General features: G+C 38.0%; 1 protein-coding gene and 1 long non-coding RNA gene across 3 annotated transcripts; both read right to left on the reverse strand.

Moving 5' to 3' along the window:
- Positions 1-4,788: 4,788 nt before the first annotated feature.
- acot9.1 (acyl-CoA thioesterase 9, tandem duplicate 1) lies at positions 4,789-17,347 on the reverse strand. Of its 2 annotated transcripts, XM_051940132.1 has the most exons (16): positions 17,172-17,347; positions 16,079-16,173; positions 14,667-14,693; positions 14,251-14,296; positions 13,236-13,406; positions 12,877-12,914; positions 12,715-12,798; positions 12,532-12,635; positions 11,090-11,163; positions 9,985-10,052; positions 9,777-9,888; positions 9,055-9,145; positions 8,064-8,149; positions 7,894-7,981; positions 6,151-6,301; positions 4,789-5,217 (listed from the first exon to the last, which is right to left on the reverse strand). In XM_051940132.1, the coding sequence occupies exons 1-16, from the start codon at positions 17,183-17,185 to the stop codon at positions 5,162-5,164; spliced, it is 1,305 nt and encodes a 434-aa protein (XP_051796092.1). In that variant the 5' UTR covers positions 17,186-17,347; the 3' UTR covers positions 4,789-5,161. The 2 variants fall into 2 exon arrangements, with proteins under 2 accessions (XP_051796092.1, XP_051796094.1); XM_051940134.1 differs by lacking the exon at positions 14,667-14,693.
- On the reverse strand, positions 12,231-12,522 carry LOC127531277 (uncharacterized). Its single transcript, XR_007938235.1, has 3 exons — positions 12,494-12,522; positions 12,306-12,352; positions 12,231-12,258 (listed from the first exon to the last, which is right to left on the reverse strand). It is a non-coding gene; the product is annotated as an uncharacterized LOC127531277 (long non-coding RNA).
- Positions 17,348-18,299: the final 952 nt, after the last annotated feature.

The following is an 18,299-nucleotide window of genomic DNA, read 5'->3' on the forward strand; positions in this document are numbered from 1 at the left end:
CTGAGTTTCCTCCAAGCAGCTCTCCTCCTGTTTGTTGGAGTTGTGACGGTGCAGCTGTAGACCAGATCAGTATGACTGTGTGAGAGGATCAGAGAACTACTGATGCTGTAAAGCTGCTCTTCATTCTGCTGGACTGTGGTTGTGTTGTGGAGGTTGATGTTGGATGGAGGTGTGGTGGACCAGGTGAGCTCAGGTTGAGGGTAGATCCCCTCTGAGCTGCAGCTCATCCTGTTTTCTACCTGCTGGATGTTCACTTCATGGACTGGAGCTGGAAAAGAGGAGGAAAAAAGATATTTGATGATCATCTAATAATATACTTGATGCTTTTCTCTTAGAAATACATCGCACAAAAATTGTTTAGAACTCATGAGTTTCCTGTGTTTCTTGTTTCTGTACCGTAAACCTTTAAGTTGATATAGGAAGCCTCTGGTCCATTGTTGGTCTGGATGAAACAATCATATCTTCCTTCATCCTGAACCTTCACTCCTGTCAGCTGCAGTGAGGCGTTTCCTCTGGAGATCTGGTCCTTGAACAGTGATGTCCTGTCTCTGTAGATCTGGTGTTGATATTTAAGCTGGTCTTGGTTGTCATAGTAGAAGTGCACATGAAGTCCTTTCATTTGAGTCCAGTCGATGACGACTTGAGGACCGGCCTGGAAGCTGCACGGTAAGATGCATCTCTCCATAAAAACACAGGACACCTCAGTATCTGCAACATCAGGTAAAGACCATGTTAGTGAGAGACTCAGACCTGCATCAGAAACACAGCGTTTGTCCCGTCTGTTACTGAGAAATAATTAAAACTAAACAGTGTTACAGAGCACTCTATAGTGAATGAAAATAAGAAGACCATCAACAAAAGTCCAATAGGAACACAACATTAGAACTAACAGGTCTGTAAAAATGAGTTTTCATGAGTTCAGGTCCCTCAATCTCCACAGTTTCTGATCACTGAAACTTCAAGAATAAACATTTCTGGGAGCTGTGGTTGTTAAAAGATGATGAAGTCCCAAAACCTCCTCGAACACACAAAGCTAACCAGTAAATGTTTAATTCGTGGAATACTTATTTGTCCTCATAATGCTTTGTTGCAGCAGTTAACACCTACTGAAAGCCAGAAAAACTAATACATACAACAAATAAATCGCCTCAAACCTGAGAATGTTCATGTTGCTGTTCATAAACACCAATCTTAATTCACAAAGACGGTGTGCACTTTATAGTTTTTTACCGTTTTATTTAATTGATATTTATGTTATTTATTATATTGTACTGATGATAAACATTTCTGTCAGGATCATTTCATGAGAATAAAGCTGCTCAGCAAAAGTTCAGAGAAAGTTCAAATGTGTTTAGTTTTATTTAATTCATATTTATGTTATTTATTTAACTTTTCTATTTTAAACTGTGCACATTAAAGTTGTTACATGGCCAGTATTTGACATTATTTGTTTTTAGGAGTACTAATAATATGATTGAGTATAAAATTCACCAATAAGAAATTACAAGTAATCGGTCCAATTGCGGTACTAACTGGTGGAGAGCAGGAAGAGGGTTCCAGAAGGTTCTTTTTACAGGTGCGGCTCCTGAGGATTGGATGAATCACGTGCCAAGAGATGCCTTGCACCAACTAAAGGGAAAAATAAGTCTAAACCACAGTTTATCTCCACCTTTAGTCTCAGTGACGTGCGGTCAAGGGAGACAGGTGAGTCATCATGACAAAAAAAGAAAAAAGAAAGTGTACATAAATAAATATTTATATTTTCCACTGATCTGTGTTAAAAATGCATTTGCAGTATGACTACACATTTCTGACATTTTATTGACTAAAAATTGCCGAATTTCGGTTTTTCCGATCAAATCCAGGGCAGAAACCCCGAGTGAGGCAGGGGCGATCTGTGCCTCACGTCTGACTGCGTGATCCAATACAAACTGGGTTGCATGACGCGTGCCCGTTTCTGTTCCTCAGCATATCGCCAATACGAACTTTACAGAAATATTCGTTATACACCGTGACTTTCTGCAGTCTGTGTAATGTCTTTTATGTATGTGAGAGAACTATTCCTGCTGATCGCACAATAAAGTGCAGAGAAAAGTAATTTGATCTTTAATTTGTTTACAGTATATATGAATTGCTTAAGGGCTGCACAGTGTAGTAGTGGTTAGCACTTTCGCCTTGCAGCAAGAAGATCCCTGGTTCAAATCCCAGCCTGGGTCTGGGATCTTTCTGCATGGAGTTTGCATGTTCTCCCTGTACATGCGTGGGTTTTCTCCGGGTACTCCGGCTTCCTCCCACAGTCCAAAAACATGCTGAGGTGAATTGGTTACTCTAAATTGTCCGTACGTGTGAATGTGAGTGTGATTGTGTGTCTGTATATGTAGCCCTGTGACAGACTGGTGACCTGTCCAGGGTGTCCCCTGCCTTCACCAGAGTCAGCTGGGATAGGCTCCAGCACCCCCCATGACCCTAGTGAGGATAAAGTGGTGTATAGAGAATGGATGGATGGATTACTTAAAACACAAGATGGGTGCTCTATCCATAGTTCTTTGTCAGACAAATATGTTCCTGTATCTATGTTTGTGTTGGTTTGTGAGTGTAATTGAAAGAGGAAGGCTGATGGGATATGAAGCATTATCAGTAGTTGCATGCTGTTGGATGAATAGTGAAATAAGATGCTTTTTCAGTTCTTACAATCGTAAATCTGACCCTTGAGGAGTCAGTGCCTCACCAGCCATGAACCTCACCACACATCATTCAATATTTGAATCGTTGTGGCTGAGGTGGTAGAGTGGGTCGTCCGATGATCGAACAGGCGGCGGTTTGATTCCCGCTCTCCCCTAGTCCTGTGCTGTTGTGGCCTTGGGGAAGACACTTTACCCGCCTTGCCTCCAGTGCTGCTCTCACACTGGTGTGTGAATGTTGGTGGTGGTCGGAGGGGCCGTAGGAGTGGATTGCTGCTTCCGTCAGTCTGCCCCAGGGCAGCTGTGGCTACAAATGTAGTTTACCACCACCAGAGTGAGAATGTGTGAGTGAATGAATAATGGATCCATTGTGAAGCACTTTGAGTGCCCAGAAAAGGGCTATATAAATCTAATCCATTATTATTATTATACAACCAATCACACATGACTATACTGAATAAAAGGTTCACGTTTGGTTTTATCCTTTTCTGGGAGGCTGTTCCAAACAGAAAAGGTTCTTGTACAAGATTCTTTGAGACACTGATATTAGAAAATAAACAGTTTAACTGGAGAGAAGTAGTTTGTCTTCGATCTCAAAAAACAAACACGCCCAACACTCCGTCCTGCTTTCTGTACACAGGTAGAGGAACAGAAAAACAGAGTCGGCCCTCTACAGTTAAGAAAACCAACTCTTACAGAGGTCAACAGTTTAAACTGAGGCTCTAATAAGGAAATATCAGCACATTTAATCCATCCTGTTTGTTGCAAATGAACTTTGGCTCATGGAGCAAATCTTTAAAATGACCAAAGTTTTTATAATCATGTTGACAGCGTTCACTCACCTCCTCTGGAAACAGTCAGCATCCACAGAAAGATCAAAAAAAGCACTGAAAGGTTCATCGTGGTGATAATTCCTGCTTCACATCGAGCTGCAGAGCAGACTGGACAGTAGAGACTGAACTACTTCAGGAAGTCAAGCTGCTAAGAATGACAGGAAACATGATGTTATGTTACACAAGTTACAGGTTAACCTCAAGGAGGAAATGTTTGTTTAACCCCCCCCCCACACACACACACACACTTTCTTATGTTAGTAATGGAAACACTGAAATAAAGATCACTTCTTAAGTTTGTATCTTTTAATACTTTATTTTTTCATTGACTACATTATTTGACATTTTGTGTAACTTTTAGTTTACTGTAAACTTCCCAACAATCTCTAAAGCAGCAGAAAGTCACTCCACATCCACATTAAAGTTCGTCCACATTAATGCATCTGTGAGTTTAATACAACAGATCTGCTGCAGAAAGTGAACTGGAGAGGATTAAAAAAGAAAAGTGAGAGCAGATGAGAGATTGATTTCAGCAACATCCAGAGTTGACAGAGAAACACACAGACTCCTTCATGCTGTTTCTTTATTCTCTGAGTGCTGCTGAATGTGATCAAAGGTTTGTTCTGTGGAACATGAACACCTTTTCTTGGTTTTAGCTGCTTTTATAAAACCTAAACCTCCAGTCAGAGACACTGAAGATGATGATGTCAGAAGAGCATGATGGGAAATCTCCCAGCAGTCTTCAGCAGGACTCCTCCCACCTCCAGGTGTTCAGTCACCTGTGATCAACAACCAATCAGCTGCTGAGGATTTCTTTCCTTCCACATTCATGGGTTTTCCTGGAAGAAGGATCCAGTTTGTCTGCTGCTGCTTCAACCTCCATGTGAGGGAAATTGTTTTAAAACTCCTTTTGTTCTGTTAAGCATTTTGTTTTCCACTTTATTTGCATGAAAAGTGTTAATTTCTACTCATTAAAGGGATAAAATGTGAATTTCACAGGCAGATTAGATTCAATAGTTTCAACATAAAGTCTAAATTTAGAAAACAGGAAACAAGAGTTTAGCACCAGAAACCCAGCACTGTCCTATTGTTGGTGAAAGAGGACACAGTACAGTTCCTCTTATCTCTGGTCACTTATTTACAAACTTTATTTATATCACAAATGTGTCTTAAACGGGAACAAACTCCTAAATCTGCGGCTATCACTTCAAGTTTGCAAAACTATGTAAGAAAATAGAGTTTAAAAGAGAAAAAAGCAAAGACAAACCGTGAGGTAAAGATAAATACGGATTTATTTATTGCATTTGAGTAAATAAACATTTTAAGGCAAGAAAAAGGACGCAGAGCAAAGCTTCAACATAAAGGAAAGGTTTGTGCGTCTTAGCCACAGTGGAATATAAAAATGTAACAAACGGCAGGAACACACGAGGTCTACGACAAATACAGCTTCATTCTGTTTGTAAACTGTTTGAATGTGACACAGAAAGCTGTTTCTGTTGTTCTGTAGTGGATAAAAAACACCAGAATGTAAACCTCCAGAGCAAATAAAGACAGAAATCAAATGTGAGCATGTAAATGTAACAAAAACATGATAGAAAAGGTGGTATCTGCTCAGACGGTGAAAGGCTTTGGCAGATCTTTGCTCCTTCAGGGCTCCACGGTTTGGTTAAAGTGTCTTTTCCCGTCCAGGTACAACATCGACTCTGTTAGAAACACACAAAACATCAATGCAGCTACAGGAGAGTCAGCTCAGTTCTCCTCCTGGTAAAGATAACAACTCATTAAAAACCGAAAAGAAAATAGCAGAAATATCCATTTCATGCATTCATGTGGTGTTGAATTAATTTTAAAATGAGCTCCTGACAATGAAACTTCATTGACAGCGTCCAGAAAGAGCATTTTTACATTTTAAAAAGTCTGGACAATATTAATTTCTTCTAAATTTACAACAATCTGGACAATATCAGTGTTTAGTAGATCAGTGTTTTTATTAAAGGAAGAATCTGTGCAAGATCCATGTTTTCTACAAACAGAATAATTTGAATAATGTCTACAGTTGTCATATATACACCCCCTGTCAAAAGTTTTGAGACACTTTCTCATTCATTTAAATGAGAAAGCGTACTAAAACTTTTGACAGGGTGTGTTTTTCTTGTTTATGCTTGTTTTTATAAATGGGCACCACAAAATATGGTTTCTTGGTCTGAAAAAAATACAAAAACACTGGAAAAAAATTTGCCAAATTTCTGAAAATTTTCAGAACCTTCAGGAAGAAAATTCTTGTAAATATTTTCAAAAAATGAGTACAAATCTTCCAAAAAAATCCTAAAACTATCTAAAGTGATTCCATATATATCAGTAAAACCTCTAATATTTTCTTTATTTTTACGTGAATGTTCTTGAAGAAAAATTTATTTATTTACATTTTTTTCCACCAAAAAATGTTCAAAAAATTCCCAAAAATGTTGAAAAGCAGAAGTTTCACTTTGAAAATAGATTTTTTTTTCCACATTTTCAAACTTTAAAACAGGTCAGTTTGACCTGCAGGACACCAGGAGCCTTAATAAAGTATTATTATTATTATTATTAATATAAAACTGTTAACTAAATCTGCAGACGTCGGTCCTCCCTCTCACCTCCGTAGGTCTTGGGGACGATGCTGGGGACGTCTCGGTCAGAGATGAAGGTGTAATGGAAGACGTTGGTGGTGTTGTGCTGCCGGGTCAGAGGGTCGAACACCTCGCTGTGGACTCGCACCTGGATGTACTTCCCCTGAGTGTAGCACACCTGGAGCACAGCACAACGTCTCAGTTCAGTCTGGAAGCCCTCCATGCTGCTGGGGTTTTTATTTTTTTGTTGCTTTGAACAAATTTTGGGTCACTTTGGACAATTTAAAGCTCCTGTTTTGGAGAAGTTTAAAATCCTTTGGTAGAATTTTAGACTTGAGAGGAAAATCAAAGCTACTGGAAGACTAAAACAAAAGCAGCATGGCTCAGAAACAGAAGAGAGCAGAAAGTAGTTGGAATCCATTCAGCACGGTGAAACATCTTACTACTGAAGATGAACAGAGTGGAGAGGAAACATGGAGATAGAAAAACATCTACAGTATGAGGAGAAAACAGAGAGACACAATCAGAAAAACGAGATAAAATTACACAAACCAGATACGAAACGACAAAAACAAGACAAAATGACAAAAACAAGACATAAAATGACAAAACCGAGACACAAAATAAAAAAACAAGACATAAAAAGACAAAAACAAGATATACAAAGACAAAAACAAGACATAAAATGATAAAATCAAGACATAAAATGACAAAAACAATACATAAAATGACAAAAATTAGACACAAAATGACAAAAACAAGACATAAAATGATAAAATCAAGACATAAAATGACAAAACCGAGACATAAAATGACAAAAACAAGACATAAAATGACAAAAATTAGACACAAAATGACAAAAACAAGACATAAAATGACAAAAACCAAGACACAAAATAAGAAAAACAAGACATAAAAAGACAAAAACAAGACATAAAATGATAAAATCAAGACATAAAATGACAAAACCAAGACACAAAATAAGAAAAACAATACATAAAATGATAAAATCAAGACATAAAATGATAAAAACAAGACATAAAATGACAAAACTGAGACACAAAATAAGAAAAACAAGACATAAAATGATAAAATCAAGACATAAAATAACAAAAACAAGACAAAATGACAAAAACAAGACATAAAATGACAAAACTGAGACACAAAATAAGAAAAACAAGACATAAAATGATAAAATCAAGACATAAAATAACAAAAACAAGACAAAATGACAAAAACAAGACATAAAATGACAAAAATTAGACACAAAATGACAAAAAGGATCACGAAATGGCAAAATCAAGGCACAAAACAACAAAAACCGAGACATAGGACAAAAACGAGACATAAAATAAGAAAAACGAGACATAAAATGACAAAAACATGACACAAAATAACAGAAACCAGACACAAAACGACAAAAACGAGACACAAAACTAAGACACAATGCAAGTAAGACACAAAATGGAGATGTCAAGAGAGACTGAGAGGAAAATCAAAACTACAGTGAACAGAGCAGCAAGTAGTTTGAATCCATTCAGCACGGAGAAACATCTTCAGCGTAGTAAGAAAACATTTATAGAAAAGGTTTAAAACACCTGTGGGACTCAGAATTGCCCAAAACAGCAAGAAAAGCTCCAAAATGACTTTAAAATAATCAGTTTGTACTCATTTTCTGTCATTTTTAGACCAATCTGAAGTAATTTTAGACAGTTTTTGGACATTTCTTGCATCCGTTCAGACGGTTTGAAGGACTGAGAACGTTGTGACCTGTGAGGACAGCAGCAGCAGAGAGCCGATCTCCACCGGCTTCTGGAACAGAATGTCATCCACGGCCACCAGGTTCGGCCGGCATCCCCTGAAACAGAACAACACGACATTCATTAAAACGTTCCTTTTCCTCCTCTGTCAGAGCGTCATCTTTGATAGAAGCGTCTGACCCGTAGGAGCAGGCGTTGGCCCAGCCCAGCTCGTAGGCTTTCCTCATCAGGAAACCTCCAAAGATCCTGTTAAAGATGTTCCTCTCCTGGAAAAATAAAGAAAAACAGACACAAGCAAAAGGAGATGAAGCTAAAGATGTTCTACAGCTAAAATCAGGCAACTTTATAGTCATTTAAGACCTTTTTAACTTATTGTCCAAAACATTTTTAGGTCATTTGGGACAAGCTGTAAGTAATTTTGGTCAAATCTGACTTGATTTAGGACCGTTTTTAACTCATTTTGGACAATTTTCATAGAATTTTGGAGACTGTTGAAGCACTTTTGGACAAATTTAGTTGTTTTCGGGCCAGTTTTGAGTCATTTTGGACTAATTCAAAATGATTAAAGATGCATTTCATATTATTTTAGACAAATTCCAACTCGTTTTGACAGAGTTTTTAATCATTTTACGTCTTTTCCGACACAATTTAAGTAATTTTGGTGAACTTTGACTTGCTTTAGGACCATTTTTAACTCATTTTGGACAACTTTCATATTATTTTAGACATTGTTGAAGCACTTTTGGACAAGTTTAGTCCTTTCAGTGCCAATTTGAAGTCATTTTGGATTAATTCTAGTTACTTTGGACACTTTCTAGTCATTTAGGACGATTTTAACTTATTAAAGATGTTTCCAACTCATTTTGAAAGAATTTTTAATCATTTTGGACGATTTTAAGGTCATTTGGACAAGCTGTAAGTAATTTTGGTCAAATCTGACTTGCTTTAGGACCATTTTTAACTCATTTTGGACAACTTTCATATTATTTTAGACATTGTTGAAGCACTTTTGGACAAGTTTAGTCCTTTCAGTGCCAATTTTAAGTCATTTTGGATTAATTCTAGTTACTTTGGACACTTTCTAGTCATTTAGGACAATTTCTTGTTAAAAAACTCAAGCAAACCAAGCTGAATATAAATGCATATATGTGAAGAGCTGCAGTCGTTGTACCTGGGGGTGGCAGATCTCCAGTCCTTTCAGTTTGGCGTCTTCCATCCACACCGAGTTCGGAGGCAAAACTCTGCTGCGGAAACTGACCGTGCTGAAAAAGTCAAACACGTTTACACAATAAGATGATGAACGATCCAAACAACAGCCTTCAACACCTGTGGATCATGAACAAAACCAGAGGTCAGACTGTCTGCTTTTGGCAAAATCACACATTAAACGCAGCAAACGTGTGAAAAATGAGCAAACGTTCCTGGAAGCTGATGTTTCTGGACTGAAATGTGACAGCAGTTCTTTCTGTAGAGGCACAGGATTTTATATCGCAGTGAAAAATCAACCTACAGTGAGCGAAAATTAGGGTTGGACTCGAATATCCCGAATATCCGAATATTCGCCCGCGGGGGAACGAATATTCGGATATTCGTCTTTAATAGGGCCCAAATATTCGGAGGCCAGAAACCACTATTCAGGCCAGCCCTAGTGAAAATATGAGGAAAAAACACTCTGCTGGGAGTTCAGAGGGTTACGTGGCACCAAAAAGGACAGAATAATGGATTAATAATGATTATTTTCTGGGTAAAATCACCACTTACACATCATGAGGCAACACTGCTGACGCTTTTTTAGCTGGAACGCCACAAAAAGGCAACAGAATTCATCTTCTAGCTGTGTAACGGAAATAATTAGAGTACAAATAAGCACTAGCAGGTTTGAGGAACACTGACTTTGTGTCGAGGGTGTTGAGGAACAGGCTGTGGACGATTTTCCTCTCCTCGTCGGTGGGAGCGACTTTCAGCAGCGACGCCGTGCTCAGCTCCACACGCCGGGATTTATTCGCTGTAAGACACAAAACAAAACGCAGGGGAAAGTGTAGAGGACGGATCAGCATGTAGAGAGCTTAAAGTTTATCAGTTAAATGAAATAAAATCTCACCTTCTCCTTCCTGTAGGAGCTTCTCCTCCTCGGGTCCGTCGGCCTTCAGCGGGTTGACAAACGCCGCCCTGAACACAGAAGCAGACACCAAGCTTTTCTACTTATCTTTGTGTTTTTTGGTCATATTTTTATATTTATAGGAAATATTTTTCTATTTATATTTGTACTTTAAGGTCATACTTTTCTACTTATATTTATATTTTGCGTCATATTTTTCTAATTTTTTTTTACATTTCAAGTCATTTTTTTTCTACTTATATTTATATTTTTAAATCCTATTTTTCTATGTATATTTTTAGGACTTTTTTTACTCATGCTTACATTTTTAGGCCATACTTTTATATTTATATTTTTAAGCAATATTTTTCTATTTATGTTTGTATTTTTAGGTCATACTTTTCTCATTTGGTTTATATTTGAAGTCATATTATTGTATTTATATTTTTATGTCGGATTTTTCAACTTATGTTTATATTTTTAGGATTTTTTGTACTCTTATTTATATCTTTAGGTCATATTTTTCTTCTTATATTTTAGGTTATATTTTATACTTAGATTTATATTTTAATTCATATTTTTCTATTTATGTTTATATTTTCTACCTGTATCTGTGTATTTTGTACTGTCTATATTTCTGGTTTTTGAACAGGAGCAGCTGTAACATTAGCAATTTCCCCTCAAGGATTAATAAAGTATTTATGATTGATGGCAGCAAAAAGAAGCTAAAAACAAAGTTAGAATACACAAATCTGTTATTGTTTTATTCATTTACTTAAGTTTTGACTTCCTATGAAATATGAAAGACTTTTATCTCTTCAGAAATCTCTGCTTAGTGGATCTGAAATGTGAAAATGGGCCAAAACCTCTGACATCCACCTCTTTTTATGGAACTTTCTCCTAATTAGCAAATTGAAAGGCTAATAAAAGAAACACTATGAAGCTAAAATGCACGTCTCAGACTACATTTAAAGGTAAACACCACACTAGATGAAACCTGGTGGACATTAGAGGTCCGAAAAGGCCAGAAACCACACTTCTCTGTGCAAACTCTGAATAGTAAACAGTAGCTTCAGCTCTCAGATGAATGCAGAAGTATAAAGTTTACCTCTTGTTTTCTGGGTCTCGGGCCACCATGACAAAGGTAGCATCCAGAACCGGGGCGTAAGCTCCGTCACGGTACTGAAGGAGGAAACAAATAGAATTCTCCTGATTCCTGTTTCCATCTGAAGCTTCTTTGAAACACTAACGCTGTAAACTTGGCTCCCTCTAGCTGTGGAGTAGATTCAGAACACACAACGCCTCAGCAGCTTCAACGGTGGTCGATTTATTTGGCTTTTTGACACGAATTTAAAAAAAAAAAAAACACTGTCAGACGAGATTTCTACAAAGTAATGCCACCTAATTAACAAAACATGTAAAATATGTGATTACATAAGTGTCCGTCTCCTTTAAAATGACTCAGTTATCCAACACAAGTGCTAGAAGTCACTGATCTAAAGGGCTGTAGAATAAAGACTCCTGGATCTGGAAGGCCCAGTGTCTGCTGGATTCTGGATAGAATGACACCATGAAGACTGAAGAACACTCCAAGAATAATAAGTCACAGGACGATACAAGAACGTGTCAAAAGTTCCTTAAGATCTTTTGGAGTCCAGTTAAATCCATCATTAAGAAATGGAAGGAAGATGGAACATGAATAAATCTGACTAGAGCAGGACGTTCTCAAGACCTGAGAGACTAGAGAGGGAGGCCACCAAGACTCTATGACTCCTCTGAAGGAGTTCCAGGAGCTTCAGACTGTTCATCCAACAACTGTTGTCTGTTCTTCATCAGTCAAAGCTTCATGGAGACAAAGAGAAAGACTCTGATGGAAAAAGCTCCAATTAAATCTGGACTAGAGTTCACCAGAAGACATGTGGAGACTCTGAAGACACCTGGAAGAAGCTTCTTTGGTCTGAGGAGACCAGGATGGAGCTTTAAGGTCATCAGAGTAGAGGATATGTTTGACACCAAGCTCTGCACATCATCATGAAGACACCATCTCCACTATGAAGCACGGTGGAGAGTTTGTCTCTAAATTCTTGTCAAAAAGCCAAATTAATGTCACCACGATTCAAAGTTAAACAACATCAGACTTCTAGTGGATGTAAATATTTTTACTGTTAATACTAAAGGTGTTGAGTGGACACGTGAGTCTACCTGGGACATGTGGGTCTACCTGGGACATGTGGGACATGTGGGTCTACCTGGGACATGTGGGACATGTGGGTCTACCTGGGACATGTGGGACATGTGGGTCTACCTGGGACATGTGGGTCTACCTGGGACATGTGGGTCTACCTGGGACATGTGGGACATGTGGGTCTACCTGGGACATGTGGGACATGTGGGTCTACCTGGGACATGTGGGTCTACCTGGGACATGTGGGACATGTGGGTCTACCTGGGACATGTGGGACATGTGGGTCTACCTGGGACATGTGGGTCTACCTGGGACATGTGGGTCTACCTGGGACATGTGAGTCTACCTGGGACATGTGGGTCTACCTGGGACATGTGCATCTTGGCCTCTATAGACGTCCTTCCCACCCATGTCACTCGACCGCTGAACTTGATGTCACAGTCGGGGTAGATGATGTGATGCCTCATGTCTGATCCACAAATAAAAATAAAAGCCATCAGAGAAACAAACTAGACAAGCTGTTGGAGTGATCAGAGCCCCCGTCTTACCGATTTTATCCACCAGGGCGGTGACGATGGACAGAGGAGACCTCTTCAGTTCAGAGTTGTAGGTGTGGGAGTAAGAGATGAGGACTGAGGAGGAGGAAGATGTTTTAGAGTTTGATTGAGAGGAGCTTCTGGTTTATTCTGGACACAAATCTTTATTTATACCTGCTAAACTGTCCAAGTCCTCCAGGATCCGACCGAACCTGAAAGCACCACATTAAGTACAGTCAGTGAAGGCATCATCATTCAAAGACATTTTACTACGTACAACGATAAGTGAACGCATCATCGTTCACTACGTGCAACTGCAAGTAAACATACTAATGTTGAACTACTGAAGTCAGTGAACGCACCACCATTCAAGCAGCTAATTCTCAGACTTTGTAGGAAACATTAAGAGCTCTGCTGACCGTTAACTACAGCTGAGGATTCATTCTCCTTTAACGTTTAATCAGCCATGATGCTGTGAATCACGGTCACTAAAATCCTCCAGAAGTCGCTCGGCCGTGTCGCTGTGGGTTTACCTGACGGTGTTGTGGAAGGTCAGGTACTTCTCTCTGAGCTGAGGCTCGGAGCCCAGCGGCAGGTGAACCTCCAGGCAGCTGTCCTTCATCCTCCTGGCCGGGAGCTCCTGCTGAGACTTGGCCAACATGGAGGACAGAGACACTCGGTCGGCCATGGCCTGCTGGTGGTCGCTGAGGAGAAAAACACACAAAACATCATTTCCTCGCTTCTGTTTGTTTGTAATATTTATCTTTTAAGGAGTTTTATCAACAAAAACAGAGTAAAATATAGAGAAATGCTGCATACTAGAGTAAAAAAATGACATGTAACTCTAAATATTAGTCAGAATTAGTGAAAAAAAAGTACAACAAAGCCCATTTTATATTCAAATCTATGCATTCTCACAAATATATACAATAGTCATGATACATAAATTACGCAAACAATACTAATATCCTGAAATACACAAAGGTTGAGTCCATATTTTTCTTTTATTGTGTCAGTTTGTGTGAACTTAAAAGTTTATTTTACTCTATTTATTACAATTAATTTGCTTGTTTCCAGACTTTAAATTAAGGATTTGGGTTTTATTTTTTGTAATTTATTTGCTTTATGTTATTGTGTTATGTCTGAGATAAACTTATAAATAAAGAAAAATAATTATTTATGCACACTATGAAAACATAAAACAACAATTTAAATACTAGTGTTCATTAGGATTGGATGTTCTACTGAAGGAATAATGCACTTTTAATTACTATAATTTTTTTGCTGCATTGTATTTAGGACAAAAAATAATATTTGCACAATATACAGCAGTAATAATAATAAAATAAATGAATAAAATATGATAAGACAGCTTATGATATGATAAGAGGCGATAATAAGACAGAAAAAGAAAAGTTAAGTTAAGATAAAGACATGATGAGCAACAGTCACAGTAATAAGACTAGATAAACAAATATTATGATACGACATCTGACGTTATGATTAGCATGATCCAATAAGATATGCTAATAAAAGGCGGTTTATTACCTCCAGTTGGTGGAAGCTCCCACGATTTCTCTCAGTCTGTTCCTAACTGGAAAACACAGAGCAAACATTAAACATCCAGACAGTTTTTATCTGAGTTCAGCAGTGAAAACAGAGCCCAGGCTGCAGGTTTCATTCTGTCTCTGCTCAGTAAAAGCAGGCTTTACAGCCCAAGCCTCCAGAAAGTGAAGAGACAGAAGCAGCTCAACACCTGGAAGGAGACTTGGACTGAAAATGTCTACAACCAGACAACAGAAGAGGAAATACTGACAGAGGAGGAAGGTTTATATCGAACACAACATCCACAGAAAGCATCAACAGGTGGAGAAACATGCAGGAGGGATTAAAAGTGCAGCTAACTGGAGGAGAATTAATGAGAGCTTCAGAGAGTTAGGATTGGTCTGGGTTTACCAACACACCATTGGACACGTGTAAAAGTGGATTTCCTGTGGAGAAACAAACACGATTAAAACATGCAGAGTGGAGGATCGACTCATTAGACCTCCACAGAAACAAAAAAAACAACTAAACTTAGACTTTCTGAGCCCCAAAACCTGCAATCAGCTTTGAAAATCATGTTATCTCTAAAAAAAACATGTGAAATTGATCAGAAAACACAAAGAATCATCATAATGTCAACTTTCTGATGATTTTTTGGCTAATTATTTAATCTAAAACTGAACGTAAAATCAGGAGATTTCATTGGAAACTATACTAAAAAAATGACCATTTACAATAAATATGACAAAAAACAAAACATTCTGCTCCCTCCAACACAACAGAGGAGCCGTTAGTGACTCAGCTGTGACTAAGTCAGAGAGTTCTTGGCTGAATGCAGGCTGTGTTTACATACAGAGACATGTATGGAAACAAATAAATAATGTAAATAATAAATTACATACAGGATGTAGAGCAGCGATGTCAAACTCATCTTAGCTCCACAATCAGCCCAATTTGAGCTCAAGTGACCAGTAAAATCACAGCATAATAACCTGTAAGCATCCCCAAAACTTCCCTTGTTTAAGTGCAAAAATGTTCAGATTTGAGGAGTTACATTTTTACAAAACATCATGAACAAGTTGAATTTTCTGAAGAAAAATAAATACAATTTTCTAATATAACTTCAAGATCACAGAGAGTGTATAAAGGAACACAACGTTTAGTCACAGCTATCTGGAACTGAATGATATAATAAAAGCTTAAAAAAAAAAAAATATTATGAAAATGAGAAATAAAATGACAAAAAATGAGACGAACGACATGAAACAAAATTCTGGACGTTTTATAAAGGAGAGATTTCATGATTTAGATTTTCAATAAAATCATAAAAGTATGTTTATTGTTTGGGATCATTAAAGGATTCAGAAAGAGGCTATGGCAGTCATTTGAAATTGAATTAAATCAACATAAAGAATGCAAAACCGTGGATTTATGGAACATAATCAACTGCTTCATGTGTGTAAAGTAGCCTCTGTTGTCATTGTTTGTTCTGCATGTGTACAGAAAAGTAAATATTATAGCACCAAAAACACGACATCCCATCATCAGAATTAAGATAAATGTCAAATATACGTGTATTTATGACGTTACAGCTATTTAAACTAAAACCCTGACTGCAGAGACGAGCTACTGTTAGCAACATGAGTAGATGAAGGAACGTAAGTCATATTTCTGTTATTTTAAACAGGTTCAGCTGTAATATTAAACCAGAATTTAACTAGAATCAGCAGGAACATGAAGCAAGGTCCTGCAGAGTGAACATTATGAAGAGACGATGTGCTTCTGTAAATACAGTAGCTGATGATCTGAGGTGTTCTACTTCCTGTCTTACCCTCGATCATGTCCGGCGCTCTGCCCGGCTTCGACGCTCCTCCGCTGCAGAACGACCTGCAGCTCAAAGACACAGCCGACCGCAGCAACAGAAACCTGCAGCCGATACCAGGACACGTTCAAAAAGAAAGCACAGAAACCCTCAGACGACCTTCAGATCCAGTTTCATCCACGACTGATCCTCCTCTAATTATAGCTGGACTCATGATCTGTTTACATTCTGCAGAGAACAGCTGAGAACACGGTCTGGATGCTTCCTGAAGAACAAGTCAGACTATTTCAGCTCTGATCAGAAGATTTAGAGAACATCTGCAGCTTTAGAGAACATCTATAGAGAAAACTTCTGCAACTACAGAGAGAACACCTGCATATTTAGAGAACATCTGCTCTCCATGGTTCCATTATTAACACAAAAAGGGGACAGCAGTTTATCCACATGTAATTCTTATTTACTGTTTTTCCACTTTAAAAATCCTGCATTAACATGTTGTTTTAGTGACGTATTGTCAGTTAAATGTTCTATTTCTGTCCTTGCAGAGTGTATTTATATTATATTGTATCTTGTTTTAACATCATGTTGTAATAGTGGAGGCTCATCTTGAGTTTTCTGTGTAAATTATTAATGTTAAAAATAAATAGTAACTATAATTGCCTCATAATTGTAGTGAAGGACAAATATGAAGCATCACAAAATGTAAATACTCACATTAAATTTGTAATAAATTGAAAGCCTATGAACGTACAGAGCCTAAGCTATCCACAGGAACTGAACTAGTATCTTCTGTCAGAATAACTTGACCAAACTTTACCACAGCAGGTTTCTCCATTTTTTTTGATGTTTTGATAAATTCCTGCAGTGGTTTGAAGCTGACACACCCTCTGAGTAAACTCTGCCTCCCGCCCTGCTGGAGGGTGGATAACTCCTCCTGGGTGGGGCTGACTGATTCATTTATACGCTATTAAAGTCAGAAAAAAACGATTCCCCAAGACTAATCACAGCTCATGTGGTTTACGAGCTTAGCTTAGTTAGCCGGTTTATAAACATGCTAACGGTTAGCTCCGCTGCTGTAGAGAACGTTTCTAATCACACTGACCTCGGGGAGAGCATTGTGCTGTCCGGGATCACACAGTCAACCGGTCAGGGGTCCGAAAAACTGGAGAGAAAGAGGAGAAATCTCAGTTTTCTCTTCAGGGCAGAGCGGCGTTAACAAGCTGCCAGACAGGAGAGACTACAATTCGCTTCCGTGTTAGTACGTCGATCCGCCCACCGCGTGATGACGTAAGACGCCCCGTTCTTTAACACAGTTGACTGGAAACTCTTCAAAGAGCCCTTAAGAGGACTCTCAAAGCCCTAAAATAGAATTTAAAAATAGCATCTCAAGCATTCACTGAGCAAATGACCCACAAAGAGCTGGAAAATGACTGCAAAAAGGGGCAAAACAGTCGCAAAGACAGGTACAACATTCACAAAATGGTGCAAAATGACCACAAACAGATACAAAATTAGTGTAAAATGTCCATAAACAGACGTCCAACAACCACATAAGGGTGAAAATGACAATAAAGAGATTTGTAACAACAACAAATGGTACAAACTGACAAGAAAAGGGTGAAAAATAGCTACAAACAGACACAAAATGACCACAAAGAAGTGCATTTATTATTTATTTTCACTGTCAGTGCAATATTATTTTATTTCGGAAAAGTTTTGGTTCATTTATTTGAAAAAAAAATGAAGAACTGAAGAAATACACAGGGACAGCTACAAATCAGGAAAAGCCATTAGTATTATTATTATTCCTCCTGCTTTAGCTGATTTTATTCTTAATTTTTCGCCCATTTTTCATCTGTGTTCTCGGGTGTGAAATAGTTTTTGTTTGTACATTTACATGACCTTATTATCAGCTTGTACATCAGTTGTAAAGTGCTGTGAACTTCCTGGAGGAAAAGTACGACACAAATTAAGCTTGATTAACTGATTTAAACAACAAAACAGGATAAAGACTTTAGATAAAATTATATGAGTGTTATCAGCCGTTGTTGGAAGAATATCAGAAGGGAATTAACAGGAATACAAAGAGGTCATCAAGGATTTAATCAACTGATGTTAATTTAATCACTTTCACCTGAATGCGTCTAACGAGAACAAGGCTCACAAAGAAACACAAAATTACCACAAAGAGGTGCAACATCTCTACAAAAGGGTGCAAAATAAATACAAG

Source organism: Acanthochromis polyacanthus, chromosome 20, assembly GCF_021347895.1.
Source record: "Acanthochromis polyacanthus isolate Apoly-LR-REF ecotype Palm Island chromosome 20, KAUST_Apoly_ChrSc, whole genome shotgun sequence".
In the NCBI taxonomy this organism is placed as follows: domain Eukaryota; kingdom Metazoa; phylum Chordata; class Actinopteri; family Pomacentridae; genus Acanthochromis; species Acanthochromis polyacanthus.

What these genes read in the sequence shown, in the direction of transcription:
- acot9.1 (XM_051940132.1), bottom strand. An exon ending in TGGAGATCTGCCACCCCCAG is followed by an intron (nt 8,150 to 9,054) that starts GTACAACGACTG and finishes TTATTTTTCCAG; the next exon opens with GAGAGGAACATCTTTAACAG. An exon ending in GCCAACGCCTGCTCCTACGG is followed by an intron (nt 7,982 to 8,063) that starts GTCAGACGCTTC and finishes GTTCTGTTTCAG; the next exon opens with GGGATGCCGGCCGAACCTGG.